At 48.0% G+C, this 17,246-nt stretch overlaps 1 protein-coding gene across 4 annotated transcripts in view; it reads left to right on the forward strand.

Annotated features, from left to right (window-relative positions):
* The window catches only part of DGKA (diacylglycerol kinase alpha), a 54,060-nt gene extending 39,129 nt beyond the window's left edge, over nucleotides 1-14,931 (forward strand). For all 4 annotated transcript variants that reach the window (XM_063119987.1, XM_063119985.1, XM_063119984.1 and 1 more), the window contains exons 11-24: nucleotides 1,222-1,341; nucleotides 3,923-4,021; nucleotides 4,272-4,364; nucleotides 6,172-6,245; nucleotides 6,989-7,063; nucleotides 7,348-7,433; nucleotides 7,680-7,769; nucleotides 10,242-10,402; nucleotides 11,061-11,125; nucleotides 11,550-11,640; nucleotides 12,149-12,347; nucleotides 12,595-12,715; nucleotides 13,785-13,845; nucleotides 14,242-14,931. In XM_063119987.1, coding sequence (XP_062976057.1) covers nucleotides 1,222-1,341; nucleotides 3,923-4,021; nucleotides 4,272-4,364; nucleotides 6,172-6,245; nucleotides 6,989-7,063; nucleotides 7,348-7,433; nucleotides 7,680-7,769; nucleotides 10,242-10,402; nucleotides 11,061-11,125; nucleotides 11,550-11,640; nucleotides 12,149-12,347; nucleotides 12,595-12,715; nucleotides 13,785-13,845; nucleotides 14,242-14,340 — 1,434 coding nt within the window. In that variant the 3' untranslated portion in view covers nucleotides 14,341-14,931. The remainder of the gene's footprint in view (nucleotides 1-1,221; nucleotides 1,342-3,922; nucleotides 4,022-4,271; nucleotides 4,365-6,171; nucleotides 6,246-6,988; nucleotides 7,064-7,347; nucleotides 7,434-7,679; nucleotides 7,770-10,241; nucleotides 10,403-11,060; nucleotides 11,126-11,549; nucleotides 11,641-12,148; nucleotides 12,348-12,594; nucleotides 12,716-13,784; nucleotides 13,846-14,241) is intronic.
* The last annotated feature ends 2,315 nt before the right edge of the window (nucleotides 14,932-17,246 follow it).

Genomic DNA, 17,246 nt, shown 5'->3' on the forward strand with positions numbered 1-17,246 from the left:
TGGGTCTTAATTGCCCATTCAAGACCAGGCCAGCCCAAAATACTTTATATGATAACAGGGAACAATATATTGTTGGGAAAATTCCTTCCCGCCTCCCCAACAGCTCCTGTGAGGATTGCAGCTAAGTTTATAGGGAACAGGGAATTCTGAGAGGGATGGCAGATGAGATCAGTGTCCCTGCTCATAAAGCCAGGGTCCAAGGTGCAGGCACTGTGCCCCTGCAAGCCCTGGCTCCATTACCCCATTGGGGCTGTTTGCACAACATGACAGCCCACAGTGGGTCATGTGGGGTGTGTGGCTGCCATTTTGAATATACACCTCCTGCTTGTGCTTAGCTTGTTTTAGGGCTATGGGGGGGGGGGTTGTTTAACCCTTGCATCATGACAACCTCTGAGCAGGGCTTGCATGTGGAACATGATACCCAAGGAAACATGATGCCCAAGTTCATCATGGATTAAATAACCCGCGACAAGCCATAGCATGATGTCTGAACCCGGTCTCTGTCTCGAAGCCAGCCTTCTGCCCATCTGCCTTCATTATCCAGGGTTCCTGCTGCTACCATTCTCCCTCCATTCTGTTGCAATGACTCTTGTCAAAGCCAGAGAAAAGGATGCCTTACCCTCTAGACCAGTGGTCCAGACCTGAGACCCACCTCGGACTCCCAACATGGGGCAGACTTCCACAATTTCCTCCATGCCCAACATGGTGGCAACAGCTTTGCTGTGACTCATCTGAACTGATCTTATGACCTACTTTTGGGTTGCAACCCACCAATTAAAAACCACTGGGCTAGACACTTCCACCTGTCCATTCTTCTAAGAATCATGGGTGGGACTGTTTCCACTTCCCACGGGTGTAGGATCGTAGTTATTGTCACTCCCAACATTGCTGGCCATTACTCCTTCACATCTCTAGTCCTTTATAACGCCCCCTATCTCATTCGCCCTGGTATCCATGTTGTAGTAACTATCTATCTTCTCATCCTGAAGTCATGAGCTCAGTCAATCATGACTGGCTGTTAGTAACACCTCAGTTACAATTGCTTATATGCATTTTCTTAACTGTTAGGAAATGCCATGCAAGAGCTGGGGGAACACGCACTGCAGAAGTCCTGGACAAAGATCCCAGGAGTCCTGGCTCCCATTTCTCCCTTCCCTGCTCTAACCTCTCTCTAGAACTTGAGAGTTGTGGGTTCCAGTTCCGCTCTCTCTTCCCGTGCAGGCACAAGCCCACATCTGGGTAAGGGGTGGTTGTGACGGCAATAAGTGTGACCGGTGTCAAAAGAAGATCAAGAGTTTTCAGAGCCTGACAGGCATGCACTGTGCCTGGTGCCATCAGAAGGTGAGTTTGTGACCTCCCACTCCTTGCTTTTGATGGGGACACTGGTGTCAGAAGTTAAGAAGGGCTCTTCTCAATTGTCTATCGTCTTGCGTTCTGTAAGCCAACTTTCTCTTCCCTCCGTCGTGACTGGGAGAGAGGGAGATGTGCCCCTGCTCAGTGGGAAGCCCACGCAGAAGGAGATGTCCCCTCCCCTCTCAAGCAACAAGGGCACTTCCACCCCACTCCCATTGTCTGCTTACTCCGGGCCAAAACAAACATACCTTCAAATGTGTGTCTGACAGCTACGTCTTTTGTTCATTTTTATTCTAGAGTAGATGCAGGAGGGCCGATCTGGATTGAGATCCTAGCACGGGAGGTAGGGAGGCTTTCAAGATCTGGATTGGGGCCCCTGAACCTACTCTAGAGTAAAAATTAAAACAAGACTTAGCTGCTGGACACAACTGCTTGTTTTGGCCCTTAACATACGCTCTCTCTCTTTCTCTCCGTGTGTGTGTGTGTGTGTGTGTGTGTGTGTGAGAGAGAGAGAGAGAGAGAGAGAGAGAGAGAGGCACAAACAGCTCTCCTGAAGGCAGTTGAGATGCTCTCAGAAGCCAGAATGATTATGCTCGGTGAGGCTGCAATTGACCCTAGAATAGGCCCTTTCAATTATTCCTCTTACCCAGATTCTTCTGGGAGGGAGAACCCTGTGGCACTCTAGCCTGCCAACCATGCACAGAGGTGGCAGGCTCATTAAAGGGCAGGAGGGGGCAAGTGGAACAGAGAACATAAAGAGAAGGATTGCAAGATGGAATCTGGGAAAGTTGGGTGTGGAGGAGGACTCTCATTCCACCCTCAGGAAGCTGAGAGGGTGGTGGTAATGGAGCAGGAAGAACGTCAGGGTGGTGGGGAACGCCCTTCACTTCAGAGGGCCTGTTCAGATGGCATGCTAAGCCATGGTTTGGCTGCTAACCCTTTTGCAGCAAATGGTTAGTGAGCACATTTAAACCATGGTTATATAGCCACCATGGTTAGGAATGGTTCACATGACATGTGAAGTCATGGTTCACTCGACACAGTAAGCCATAATGTTTAGCTCAAAATGCTTAACCACCATGGCTTAGCGTGTCGTCTGAACTGGGTCAATAGGAAATTTCAAAAACAGCAGGCCTCTGTAGAGGAACTGGATTATTTCCCCCAGAGTTTCTACCAGGTTATAAGTACATACCTTTCTCCTCTCCCTTGCCCACTTATGCCGAGGCTCAATTAACTGCTCAGTAGAGGTGTTCTTTGTGTGGGTGGATGCATTATTTTAGATTGAAAAGACGTCATATTGAAAAGGGTTACATGCAGGTAACAATTCTTGTCAGCGCAGTGTTATTTCAAAGAAGAACACCCTAAGCTTATGTATAAAACTAAAAATATAAGTTTATATTTAAATATGAGCTAGTAAGATTTTTACAATACTTCAAAATTAGCTAAATACTTCTCGTAATAGCAGGTTTTTAGGGTTACTCCACCCACCATCTTAAATACATGAATCCTGCGTGGAGTCCGTCATGCCTACAGCAGAATCTGATGTACGCTTACGCAGAAATAAGTCCTGTAGAGTTCAGTGGGGCTCTTACTCCTTGGTAAACGCAGATGGAATTTCATCCCTAATAAACGTCATGCAGGATTTGCACCATTCCCTACACAAAAGTGACCTTCTTGTAGACAACCCCTTCCACCATCTTCTGAAAGATGTTCAGGGTGCAGTCTTCTGTCTTGGAGTGGAAGATCATTGTAGAACTGAGGAGCTGGTCTAAATGTTTATCCCTTACCAAAAAAAACGGCCATTGTTCTGAGGGATGAAGTAGGAGTGGAGGGGAGGTCTTCTGGGTCACAAGCACTCCTGCGAGGAGCAGTGCATTTCTGCACACTCTGCACGTGAAAGCAGATTGCACCCCGTTGCAGGGTCCCTGTCGGTGACAACCCGACTGCCCAGACTTGTGGTGCGTGGCAAGTTTTGCTCCCCATGCAAGAATGTTCCAAAGTCTCGGGCTTTCCTTTTCCATAGGAGTTAGATGGTGGCTGGCATTCTCTTCAAGGGGAGAAAGTGTGGTGTAGTGGCTAGAGTGTTGGACTGGGAGTTGGGAGATCCGGGATCTAGTCTCTGCTCGGCCATGGAAGCTCACAGGGTGACTTTGGGCCAGTCCCAGACTCTCAGCCCAGCCTACTTCATGGGGTTGTTGTTGTGAGGATAGAAATGGAGAGGAGGAGGAGGATTATGTATGCCACCTTGGGTTCCTTGGAGGAAAAAAGGTGGGATATAAATGGGATGGATGGATGGATGGATGGATGGATGGATGGATGGATGGATGGATGGATGAATGAATGAATGAATGAGAAAGTAACAAGGTGTACCCAGGCATGTCATTTTTTACCTTGCTTCATGTCTCAGAGGGACAAATCACAAATGGCAATCCCAAAAGGAAGGGAAGGGGTTGGGTAGTATTTTGAGGGCATGGTGGTGCCTCTGTACCCTCTCCATGTTCTGGGGGCCTGATATGGCACTGGCAGAATTCTGCAAAAACCTGACTGTATCCCCTGCTCTCCTCCCTAGATCCATGATGAGTGCCTGCCTCTCATGCCCTTGACCTGTGATTGTGGGATCCTCAAAGACCATATCCTGCCCCCTTCCGCGATCTACCCTGTTGTGCTGGTGAGAGCAAGGGCCTACACACAAGATATGTATTTGTGTCTGTGTGTGGTCCTGGGAACTGCCGGTCCTGGAAAGATGGGCACCAAGAGAGTGCATGCATGGGGGTGGGGGGTAGGGGTGGGTTTCTTTTAAAGGGCTGGCTTCAAGTGTTTGCATCCAAGGATTTCCATCCAAACAACACCATTCTCTCCTTAGAGCAGTTGTGGCGCCATTCCCCACCCCCTTGATCCGTGACCACTTTGTGTTCCAGGAGCGGCAGAACAGTCAGAAGAATGGAGTCTGTGGGACCCCTTCAGAAGAGCAAGCTCAGCCCTTTACCACCCCCGAGGGACAAGCCCTGCGGGTGAGTTTGGCATGGTGGCGGGGGGGGGGGGAGGGGGAGCCAAGCCGCCGCCTCCTGCCAGGACCCTGTTGTCACTGAGGGCCAACACCAGCTCTTCAGTATAGATATATGTAAACTGCTTAGGGATTTTATTATATTAAGCAGTATAGAAGTATCACAAACCAATCAATCAATAACCTGTTGGTTAAGCAGTAGTCGAAGTTTCCCTGGCCTTCAAAACTGTTTTCCCGCATGAGAATCAGAAGCACTCTTGAGCCTTTTTTGTACCCTTTGTGCCATGTATGAAAGTTGTTAACACAGGATAGAGAAATTAAATGTACATTCTAGTCAGTGTAGGTTTTATATACAGTTTAAGCTCGAACTGATTTAAGGTCTCTGCAGTCTGAATCAGTGTCGGTTCTTCTCAAGCTATGCCTTACCTTGTTTGCTCTGGATGAAACTACTGCTAGACATTAAACACAGTCATATATAACTCCCCCCTGCCCCGTTTTTTTTAAAATAAATGAATAAAAACACCCTGAGGGCTGTGGAGAAAGAGGCTGCTTAGCCCTTGTGCCCTCAACTCCCCTCCTCCGTAGCTGCTTTTCCACACACATCCCCAAGGGGAAAAGTTGATCTATTTCTGCCTTTCCCCCTTTACACCCAATGGGTGGAAAAGCACCTTTGGAGGGGGAATTTTGAGCGCAAAAATGGCCAGAGGGGAATGAACTAAGGAGTCCTTCTCCTCTGCCATTTGCTTACATCAGGGGTGGGGAACATGTTGTTGGACTGCAAGTCCCATCAACCCTCAACATTGGCTGTGCTGGCTAGAACTGATGGGAGCTGCAGTCCAACAATATCTGGAGGGCTATGTGTTCCCCTCAGCCTCTGGAGGCTGCTTTCCTTTCCTTTTTTGTTAAAAACCCATCTGAGGAGAGTTCAACTGCACACAATGGGCCTGTTCAGACAACACACGAAGCCATGGTTAGGCCGCTAACCCCTTTGCAGTGTTTAAACCGGGGTTACGCAGCCACCATGGTCAGGAATGGTTCACACAACACACTAAGTCATGGTTCACATGGCATGCTAAGACATAACGTCTAGCTCAAAATGCTTAGCCACCATGGCTTAGTGTGTCATCTGGACAGAGGCAATGTCTAGTTTGACACTCTGACAATGGCCCTCATATCCAACCCTCATCTGCCTCTTCCTTTGGAAAGCAGGCCTCTTTTATGAGTTTTTAAAATGCACCAGAGTTCCCCCTGGTGATTCTGAAGCAGCAAAATAGACACTCAGTCAACGACGGCGGCTTGCTGTAGTATAGCAGAAGACTTGTTGGGTCAGAGGACTCAATTGCATCGTAACGCTATACTAGTTCTGACAGCAACAGCTTTCCCCTGAGGATTCCTGAGAAGGATGGTTTTGCGAGAGGTGCAGCAAAATGATTTTTAACCGTCCCTAGATGCTTTCAGGACTAAAATTCCCCAGAGTCTTGGGAAATCAGGGGATGAGAAGAAAAATAATGGGAGTTAAAACTAGTTTGAACTTGTCATGTAGACATACCCTAAGAGCCATCATGTGCTTCTTGATGTCCATAGACTTCTCTGAAGAGAAGGTGCATAGGAATGGGAGGAGCTGCAGTTGGGTGGTTAGAAGTGATCCCATTTCTGCCATACCTCGTCAAACCTATATACTCTGTTTCTCCGCCCCCACCTGGGCTGCTGAACCCCACAGCCTTTTGCTTGCCACAACAGTGGGCAACCAAATGTGGCCATTGGCCAAGCTGCTTTTCCAAGCCTTGTTCTTGTTTCCATCCCTCTTTCCACAGATCATCCCAGTGCCTGACACTCACCCCTTGCTTGTCTTTGTCAACCCCAAGAGTGGTGGGAAGCAGGGAGAGAGGTGAGAGGGGAAATGGGTCTCTGAAGAATGAATGGGGGTGTGGGGGAGAGGCTAGGAATAATTTTCCAGGACCTGTGTGTCTTACCATCAACACCAGCTTTGCTTTGGGCTGGCTAGATGCAGGTCATTTTAAAGTTTTTCTTCTTCTTGAGACACTTCCACAAATGAAGGCCACCACTGTTATATAGGAAAGCCAAGTTGGACTCTCTTAACAACATAGAAATATATATTTTCTTTTCATTACCAGAAAAATTGTGGGTGATTGTTCTGCCACACTATGAGCAAAATTTGATAATGCTGCCAGGGCCCTATTAAAAGTTCCTGGTGGCTCCAGATCTGTTCTGTGGGTCGCTAATTGGCCATCCCTGATCTATGGAATTCAATCAATCAGTCTTTATTTGCAGTCAACAGACCACCATTACAACATATAAGTACACAAATGTAATAAAAAAAATACATGATCGTAAAGAAGAAGGGATACAAAATCTGTAAAAATGCTAATCATTAGTTTTAAAATAATGATCAGACATTCATGAGTGGTCTAATTTGAATAGCCAGATTCAAAAATTTGGCCACTTGCTCAGTAATAGGCTTATTGATACCCTGAAGTAAAATAATCATAAGAGACTATGGAATTCAGTCATCTGTAATCCAGTCCCAAGGTTGGCTTCTCTGGCTAAGCCTATTAGGGACTTCACTGAGGTGGTTTCTAATTGGCCACCTCTGTGCTCTCTCATTGGCAGGGTGCTGCGAAAGTTTCAATATCTCCTCAACCCACGGCAGGTCTACAACTTAGTGAAGGGAGGGCCTGGACCTGGGTGAGTTGTTGTGAACCTCGATACATGTCAGCATTGTTTTCCTGTTGGACATTTGCCTGTGGTTCATGTCTCTTGTAGGTGAAGGTTAAAGGAGGTTGCAAGTGAGAAGTGTGTGTGTGTGTGTGTGTGTATTTTTGTGTGTTGGGGGGAAGGAGTTTACCAGCAGAGTTACCAGCAGAGTTGGAGGAATTTTATATCTATAGCAGGGTGGCTGGGGATTAGGACAAAGGCACCTGCAGAACCAGGTGCTAAACTATTTTCTGCATATGTGTGTTTTGTCCCAGGCTGAATTTTTTCCGGGATGTGCCAGATTTCCGTATCCTGGTATGCGGTGGTGACGGCACTGTGGGATGGATCTTGGATGCCATCGGTAGGTCTTTGAGAAAAAAATTAAAGGCTCACATTTCCCCAGTCTAGTCTGGATCCAGAGCCAGTTCAAAAATGTCATTTTGAGTCGAAGCACTAACATCATTTGAAAGAGTCGATAATGTACCCATCTTCCTAGCAACTGGCTGCCAGCCAGCCAACATCACACTCATGTTGTAATGTAAATAAAGGACCGGTGCCAAAACTCCAAAGTTGTGCACAGACTGTTTTATTTTCCTGTTCTTTCCAGATAAAGCCAACCTACCGAGTCGGCCTCCAGTGGCTGTGTTGCCTCTGGGAACTGGCAATGACCTAGCCCGCTGCCTCCGCTGGGGAGGGGGTGAGTAGCATTCACAAATCGGTCTAGTCTATCATCTCGCTCTCTTCTCTAAGCACCCAGATTCCGGCCAGTTGACCCATTGGAGGTTTGCCTCTTTCCTTGTCCCAGCTAAGACCATTTAGGGTACAATGCTATGCATGTTTAGACTGAAAAAAGGTCCTACAACTCCCATCATTCCCCAGCCAGCCATCTCCATCCTGGGAGTTATAGGATGTTTTTTCTGTCTAGACATGCATATCGTTGGCAGGATCTATACTACTGTTTTTAAACGGTTTATAAGGGTATTGACAACTTTGGGGCCCAGGACACATTCAATATACAGTTTTCAAACTGTTTTCAAAGTATTTTATCCTGCTTGGTGTAAATCTGGCCCCTAAACATGTAGTGTTTCTCCCACAGCCTCAAATATGACCAGCGCGCCCACTTAATTACAGCAAAGGAGGTGACCTGACGTCAGGTTAAAAGAACTAATGAGCCTATAGTGTCTCTTGATTTCTCCTTGGGGTTTTAGACTCTGCGTATTAACTTCATGCTATTAGGACCCTCTTGTGTTCCTTTAAAAAAAAAAAAAAATCGGCCTCTGCAATGTTTGAGTTCAAAACGCTTAGCACAGAGCTCATGTACTAACAGCTCATCAGCTCGAATGCAATGTAGTATATAGAGTGATGGCTCCCAGTTGAGGAAACTTCAAATCCCCACTCTACCCTAAGGTTCACTGCATACCCTACCTCACTGGGTTGTAGAGAGGATGATCCCACGTACATTTCCCTGAGCTCCTTGGGAGAAAGGGCAAGATGGAAATAGACAAAATAAAAGAACAGCATCACATCCAAAATTAAACTGCCTGCATTTTTAAAGGTCTCTCTGACAGAGCTTGGCTCTGTAACAAAAGTCCTTTCCATTGCGGCCTAATCTTATCCTTAAATAGGAGCGATGCAAACATTCTAGCATGGGAATTAGTACTAGAACTTGAGGAAGAGAAAGCCCAGAAAAGAAGAAGCTTGAGCTCTCTGGCTGAGCATCTCTCTCCTCCGGATTCATTTGTAGCCTAAGACTGGTTGTCCAAGGCAAGCCAGTGGAGCCCACTACCAGAGATTGAATGATGGATTTAAAGCAGTGGTTCCCAGGTCCATGGACCCCAGGGGGTCTGTGGCACCATTCACATATTCACCATTCATTTCTGGAGTCCACTTACGACGAATTCCTACCAGAAGTAAAATATAACATCACTGACCACCTGTGTGATTTAGCGACTAGCTTCAGAGATTACTTCCCTGCACCTAATCCTGAAAACTCATGAATAAGGAATCCTTTTGAATGTGGTGATGTACAACTAACAACTCTATCTGCATTTGTTGACGTGACTTGTGATAGTTCATTGAAATCATTTTTCAAAGAATATAGACTGGAACAATTCTGGGTGAAGGTTTTTCCTGGTGATAAGAAGTTTGTTGAAAAAGCTTTGAAACATTTAGTACCCTTTTGTTCCACATATCTTTGTAAACAAACATTTTCAACATTTTGTTATATGAAGAAAAAGCATAGAAGTCGGCTAGATGTTGATCCAGATTTGAGATTAAAAGTAGGAAATATTGAACCGGATGTGGAAGGGATTGTTCGGGACAAAAAGAGGCATGATTTCTCCCATCACATTTAGGTTTAGTAGCTGCTAGACATTTCATAATTTGTTCAATTGTAAACTAGACATTAGTAAAATTAAATTCGTCTTTATATTCCTAACTAAATCATTGTCATTTTTGTGTGGTAATACCACAAATTTCCTAGATTTTATGGTCTGTTTTTTAGTATCCCTAAAATCCTTTGCTTATTAGGGGCTATCCCTTATTTTCTCCAAAAAATTGCTTTGCATGGGTAACTACAACTTTTTCAAAAGTAGGGGGTCCATGGCTTGGCATTTGAAAAACAAGGGTTCCGCAGTACTTAGCTAATTAGGAACCCCTGATTTAAAGCATTTCTTTCAGAACATAAAGACAATAAAATAGCAATAAAAAACAATAAAAGCTAACAATAAAACCAGCAAGAACAACAATGGCAGTAGCAGTAATAACAGTACTCATGATGAGAAGGCCACAGTAAAATCAAATGTTTTCAAGGCTTACTTAAGAGCCTGCAAGGATGGTGCATGGCGGACCTCTGATGGGAGTTTGTTCCATAGGTGTGGGGTCACCGCAGAGAAGGCCCTCTCCCATGTGATCACCCACCTGGTTACTCTCACAGGTGGGCAAATGAGAAGGGCTTTCTTTCTGACCTCAAAGTGCAGGCAGGCTGATATTGATGAAGGCAGTCCTTCAAGTAACTTGATCCCAAAATGTTTAGAGCTTTAAAGGTCAAACCAGTATTTTGAGATCCTTCTTGGCCCCTGCCTTCTCCTTCTGGAGAAATGTAATCACAAACCCATGCTCGCTTTTTTACACTCCTCTGTTGTTCCCTAATGCGTACTTCTCTACCCAGGTTATGACGGTGAGAATCTGGTGAAGATACTGAAAGATATTGAGGCGAGCAGCATCCTGCAGATGGATCGCTGGTCAGTGCAGGTGATACCTGAGAACCCCGATGAAAAAGGTGACCCTGTTCCCTATGAGATCATCAACAACTATTTCTCCATTGGTGTAGTAAGTATGGAGTGGTGGTGGGGGTGGGGAGGGTGGGGGGAGAATGAAAATACCAGGGAGGGGATGACCTCTCATTCAAGCTTGGGGCGGGTGAATATTTTCTGTCTGTGTGTCCTGTGAGAAAGGGAAGCAGTGAAGTTCTTGTTTTTGTAAGGTTTTTTTTGCCGTACCGGTGCCACTAGAGTTGGTGGTGCCAGGAAGGGAAGTGGCCCTAATAAATGGCCATAACTAGATGTAGAGCAGAGGCGTTGAACCTCTTTCAGTCCAAGGGCTGGATTCGGTTTCAGAGAAGCTCTCAGGGGCTGCACTGCAGTTGGGAGCTGGGGCAAAGGGGTGGGGCGAAAATACCCCAAACACCAGTACATCCTAGCTTCAAATTCTCTGCTCAAAACGGCGCCCCTGACATAGAGAAAGGGGATCAGGATATGGGAGATTTTAAGCGAGAAGAGTACATGGAGTAACAGAGAACTGGGAGGAGCTTGAGTGGGAATCTGGGGAGTTGTGAGGTAAAATGGAGAGAGAGCTCCTTCAGTTTGCTCCACTCTGGAAACTGCGTGGGACCGCCACCCTCCCGGCCCCTTCTGCTCACTTGCCTCCCCATCTCCATGAAGCACCCTCTCACCTCTGACCCGGTCTCTCTCACCAACCCTTTCTCCAGGATGCCTCCATTGCCCACCGATTCCATGTCATGAGGGAGAAATACCCGGAGAAATTTAACAGCAGGTTAGCTCAGCACGGTGGGGGTGGGTGGGGTGGCTACCCTTGTGCCAGCCCCCAGCCAGAACCCTGTCCAAGGCTCATTTTGCTGCTTCGGCATCAGCTCCTCCTCTTCCTCCTCCTCTGGGGTCAGCCCTACCTGGCCCTTTGAGCTCCTCATGTACAGGAAGCTCCACCTCTGAGAAGGTCTCCCACCTCTTTGACATCCTGCCATTCTCCCCACCCCACCCCCCGTAAGCATGTGTGGGGAGAAGGGGGTGTCACTATGTGGCTGATGACGCAGTTGGAGTAGTTGGGCAGGGACACAGGAGCCCCTCAGTGGACTGGCCAGGCTGGCCAGTCTACTACTGGAGGCACTAGGCCGAGGCCTTCCTAGCAGTACCTGGACCCGCCATGTGTTCCACTCAGGTTGCCTCTTTTTCCTGGGCAGGATGAAGAACAAGCTCTGGTATTTTGAGTTTGCCACATCCGAGACCATCTTCGCCACGTGCAAAAAGCTCAAGGAGTGTCTGTCCATCGAGGTGAGCATCTCCCTTGTTGACCCTTCAGCTCAGCAGCTGTGCTGGGACTATGAAGGCATGGGAGTGGGCATCTGCAACCAACTTGCCTCCCCCTGTTCTCTGTAGTAGATTTCATTAAAGTCCGGCTTGAGCACTGGGACCTCTTGAGCATGCCAAGACCCGGTTCTGGCACTTGCAAAGGATGTTGCTTTTGAGCATGTGCAGAGTGCTACTGTGCATTTGGGATTAGGGCTTCCACATCAGATAGGGTAACGGCCAAGTAGGCTTGAGCCAAAGCACCTTTCATTTAAAAGACAGACAAACAAAAGGTCTTCTCTCCTTCCCCCACCCACCCCACCTTCTATGACAATTACACCCTCCTCCTTACAACTTCATTATGTTGTCCTCTCTTCATCGTGTCCTCTGCTGGGCAAGGCTCTTCACCTCAGTGTTGTAGGGGTTGTATGTAAAAAGCCAGTCACTTGGTCGCTTAGCTTCTTTTCCCACATGCTTCCTGCCCCCCACCCAGTGCTGTGGGCAGCCCCTTGACCTCAGCGGAGCACTTTCTGGAGTAGCGATACTCAACATTCCCAGCATGCACGGTGGCTCCAACCTCTGGGGTGAGACCAAAAGACCTTTGGGGGAAGCAGCAGCCCGAAGCACAGCAGGGAGAGCAGCCCAGCCCCAGGTCATCACGGACGCGGAGACCCTGAAGAACTGCGTACAAGGTGAGCTGAGGGCAATGGGCAGAGTTTGGGGTGAGCTATTGAGGTTGCAGTGGATTTGAAAAGGGTAGGCATAGCACTTGAGAGAGGAATGGAGTAATACTCCATAGGTGGTCGGCTGGTTTGGAAGCGCCAGGCCTTATAATATGATTTATGCTCCTGAAACGTTGGGACCTGCTAAGAACATTCACGATGTTGGGAATCTTTCCAAGATCTTCAGCTTTTCTCCTCCCTGCAATTCCCCACCTAGACCTGAGTGACCGGCGGATGGAAGTGGTTGGCCTGGAAGGGGTGATTGAGATGGGGCAGATCTACACAGGACTGAAGAGTGCGGGCAAACGGCTGGCCAAATGCTCTGAGATCACACTGCGGTGAGTAGGCCCTCAACCGGTTGCCATTTTGAATGAAGATGAGAAGACACTGGGCCTTCCTTCCAAAAGTCGTCAGATACATGAGAGAGACCGGAACACCCAGGGCTTAATTCATAACAGGTTTCTACACCAGGACCTTCTACAATACTAGGACCTGGCTCTGGGCTACATGAAGTCAAAAAGGCAGGGCTTCTGTGCATATGTAGAGTGTGTTTCTATCAGCGATAAAATGCCTCTCTTACTTGGGATGCATTCACTGGCTGAGCTGGCTCAGGATAGCAAGTGGTCTTTGGCAAGCCACTGTCTCTCAGCCTCAGCCCCTTGCCTGCAATATGGCGATCATAACACTGGCCTCTCTTACAGGGCTGTTGTAAGGATTACTATGATAACATTTGAACTGAAAATCCTATATAAATGGGTTATGGTGGTCATAGTAGTAGTACAGACAGGTCAAGGGAGGAAATCAATACTCAGGCACCCACTCACCAGAATTTAGATTTCTAAGGGAATAATCTTTTGTCTCTTAGTCATTGTCTCACGGGCCATAGGATTGTAGGGATTCTTCCCTCCAAGGTCGGAGACAGTGCTCTGATCTTGGAAGGGTGAGTCGGAGATCAACACCCTGCCCCTGTCACAGCCGGCGTGAAAAAAACAGCTCTGGCTCCCCTCCAGGGTTGGAAAGTGGACCTCAGAGGGGGGGAGAAGGGGTGTTCTGATGGGTGGGGTGGGGAGGAGACCAGAGAGGCCAGGATACGAGTTATCCTAAACCTCTTCTGGCCTACGTTTCCCTCCCCATCTGAAGCACCATTGCTAGATGGGCATAAAAGCCCGTCTAGCGAAATCTGCACAGTGAGAGGACAGGGAGGTGAGGATCACCTCTGCTGCTCTTCCTGCCCTGCATTGGGTGATCAGAAGCCTCTGAGTTTGGGAGCTTCTGATCATCAAGGGTGCAAAGCTGTTGATACGGAATTCATTCTTCAGATAATGGAATGAATACCCCCTCCACAGCCCCTGTTTCTTCCACGCTCTCATGCTGGCTTCCCGCTGTTTTCTACCTGTCCTTTCACAGAACCCTCAAGCACCTCCCCATGCAGATTGACGGAGAGCCGTGGATGCAGGCCCCATGCACGGTAAGACACTCGCAGGACTCCCTCTGCCCCCTTCCTAAGGCTGGTGTTGGGGGAGGGAAGGCCTGGCTTGCTGGGGGCACAGAGCCCCAGCTTGCTGCTGCCTTATGGTTATGGACCCCGCCAGTTGCGCCTGGCAAATCCTAATGCTGCCATGCATTTGTTCCGGGGAGATGGAAGTGATTGATAGGGAACAGTGTTTTGACCGGCTCCAAGCTGCTACTTCCACTGACCTGAAATCTGTACTGTAGCATGACTGAAAAGAGATGTCGCCGGGTGGCGATTGCCCTGTGCAACGGCAGGGGCTGCTGTGCCCTGCGCTCCGTGGCCGAGTCGAGGAAAGGCCCGAGTCCTCCTGCGTAAGTCTTGGCACAGCATGTTCTGCGTATATATTTTCAGATCAAGATACTCCACAAGAACCAAGCTCCGATGCTCATCGCGCCACCTCCCCGATCCTCCAGCTTTTTTGGCCTCAAGAAGGGGCCGCAGGAGCCCTGAAAGCGGTTTCTGTGCCTGTTGGGGAACAGCTGTCTCCACCGTGATGCACCCTCCTCGGGGCCTCTGCTGGGATGGCCAGGTGTTCTGCACCGCAGGGGGAATCCCGATCCATCGCCACCACACCACCCACCACATGGAACTTGACAAGGTGGCGGCGGCGAGGTGTATGGCTTCTGCAGCCAGAGCCTTTGCTTCTACCACACAGATCGTTCCTTCCAAGTCCCTGGTCTGGGGAAGGAGAACTGGGGGGCCCTGGCCCTTGTAGGACTAGCAGTGCCCTGCCATTTGGGGTTGCCCCTGGGGCTGGCTGCCTATGCTAGTACCCTCTTCTTGTGTGGATGCCAAACCCCTCCTCCATGGCCCACTGAAAGGCCCTGCACACTGCTGACTCCCGCCCTTCCAATTCTGCCCCCTGTAGAGTTCTACCCCCTGCACTGGAGGCAACTACTGAGAGACTGTGGTGGCACCAGCTCTTCTCTTCCACTTCTCCCTCCCCTCCCCTTTTATTTATTGCAACTCCATCCCAAGGCCTCCACTTCCAGTTATCAGAAGTGCCTCAGCATATAGTAATAAAGGGCCGGGCTTGGATTCTCCCCCCCACCCCTTGTAGCTGATTTCTTTGGACGTGACTGGCACCGAGCCTGGGCCGCGGGCTGCCTGGGCTTAAGGTATTTCTCTACGTTGGCCAAACCTCACATGTGCTGAGACAAGCCGTTATATTCTGTTGGGGGTGGAGAGAAGTATATGTGTTTGTGCCCATGCACATGTGTGGACGCACAAGTGTGCAGGCATACACACAAGCAACCTTTCACTATCCTTCATAGAGCACGCAGGGGTGGGCAGACAGGGGCCGTGGCTCAGAGGTAGAGCACCTGCTTTGCCATGCAGAAGGTCCCAGGTTTGATCCCCGGCATCTCCAGATAGGGCTGGAAAACACCTGCCTGATACCCTGGGGAATTGCTGCCAGTCAGTGTTGACAATACTGAGCTCAATGGACCAATGGTCTGGCTCAGTATAAAGCAGCTTCCTATGTTCCTATGAACCTTAACTCCCAGAAACCCCTGCCAGCATGGCGAATGGTCAGGAATGCTGGGAGTTGAAGTCCAAAACAGATGGAGATCTCCTTTCTGGCCATGCCTGGTGTAGTAGAACCTAGCAGATGGCTCGCCATCTTACTGCTCCTGCGACCTTACCTCAGAACCTCAGGCGTATATCTACGTCAGCACATAACCATAGGGTGCTTGTACATTGACACTGTAACTGGTTGCAAGGACCTGCACTAAAGGTTGGGTGACCAAACAATTCACTGCACTCAAGCAAAGGACCCAAATTGCACACAGGCATGTTTGCTGCTTTTACTGCTGCTCCCGGCGAAGATCTTAAACTTAAAAGTTTCCTGCTTTGAAGAATGTATCTTTCTGCTATCTCTTGCTTCTGTACGCAGTTTGCATTCCTGAGTTGCTCCCAGATCCAGCAAACCATCTCCAACCTCAGCCCATATACAGACCTGCTGGCTGGACAATGCTGGGAGTTGTGGGACATTTTTTTTCCTGTCTAAACATGCATAGGATTGTTGCGTCTTCAAGGTTTGTGGATGTTGGGAGCAATGTCACCCTTACGGTTGTGTGGTGCATAGCTCCGATCCATCACTGGTAGCTTGTTAACTGTGCAGCAATTCAGGATCGATACAGTAGCCCCAGGAATGCAGCAATTAAGAGAAATGGCTTTATTTAAGAAAATCCGTTGCTCTGTTTTCCTAATTACTAAATTAGTCTACTTCTCTTAGTCCCACATGGGTCAGTGGTGTGGTGAAATTGTCTAGATTTGTTTAACAGCAGGATTTTAAAAAATCTATCTAGTTAATTTCACTCCCAAGGGAAAGTGCTGATTTTTTTTAAGGGCTTGAGGAGAAGAAGTAGTGATATGCATACCAGAAACAACAAACCGTTAAAGTTTCAAAAATATGCTAGACGTTATTGAGAAGGGAGAGAATGTAGAACTCATTCAAAATTCGGTGCCTGCATTAGTCATGCAAACAACAGTATATCTGCCTAGGATTGACCACACTTCTGGAGATGAACTGCTATGTGAAACTGCAATTTAACTGGACAGTACAATTTGACACGGGATGCTTCCAGACGAGGCTTTTATCCTAAAGTTGCCTTGCCTCATTAATGGAATTTTACAGGGGGGTCCAGATGACATTGTCATCCATTCGTAATCCTCCTGTGTTTTTGCACCTCTGCTTCCATCTTTATTTGTATGGAAGATCCGTTGAGAAAGAAAAGACGGAATTGCTGCCCCCATGCCTTCTGGTGCTTAGCACTAGGATTCCTCCATTTGGAAGCAGCCACAATATATATATATATTATATGTACATCATGGGCAGTGACAGCTCTGCAGTACCAAATATCTGGAAACTTGTCTGTCCAAAACCTCAGAGATTGTGTTGATGATTAAGGGTGCCTTTCACCATCTGTCTGTCGGCCTAGAAATTAGATCCATCATTCATTCCTTTGTAGCCTGAAGGGTAGACACTGATATTGTGCTCTATTTGGAAGTAGAGATGTCCGTCACGGGGAAATTGAGTTCTTTTGGGGATGTACAATTTTCCTTGCATCTGTGAGCTGAGCCGCAGGCTGTTCCCCGAACTCCAGGAACTGTTTTTGTGCATTTTGGGTGGGGGGAAATGTTCTGCAATTTGCACAAATTATGCTTAAATTTGCACAAAATACACAAATTTGGTGTTAATTTGCATCAGTTGGGCTGTACTTTGCACAAATTGTTCAGAAATTTGCATAAATTGCAGAACCTTACCACTCCCACACACACAAAATGCCCAGAAAAACCATGAACTGACCCAATTTGCTGCGGACAAAGACAGACGCCATGGCGGATGCAAAGTC

The sequence above is a fragment of the Elgaria multicarinata genome, chromosome 3 (assembly GCF_023053635.1).
Source record: "Elgaria multicarinata webbii isolate HBS135686 ecotype San Diego chromosome 3, rElgMul1.1.pri, whole genome shotgun sequence".
Classification (NCBI taxonomy): domain Eukaryota; kingdom Metazoa; phylum Chordata; class Lepidosauria; order Squamata; family Anguidae; genus Elgaria; species Elgaria multicarinata.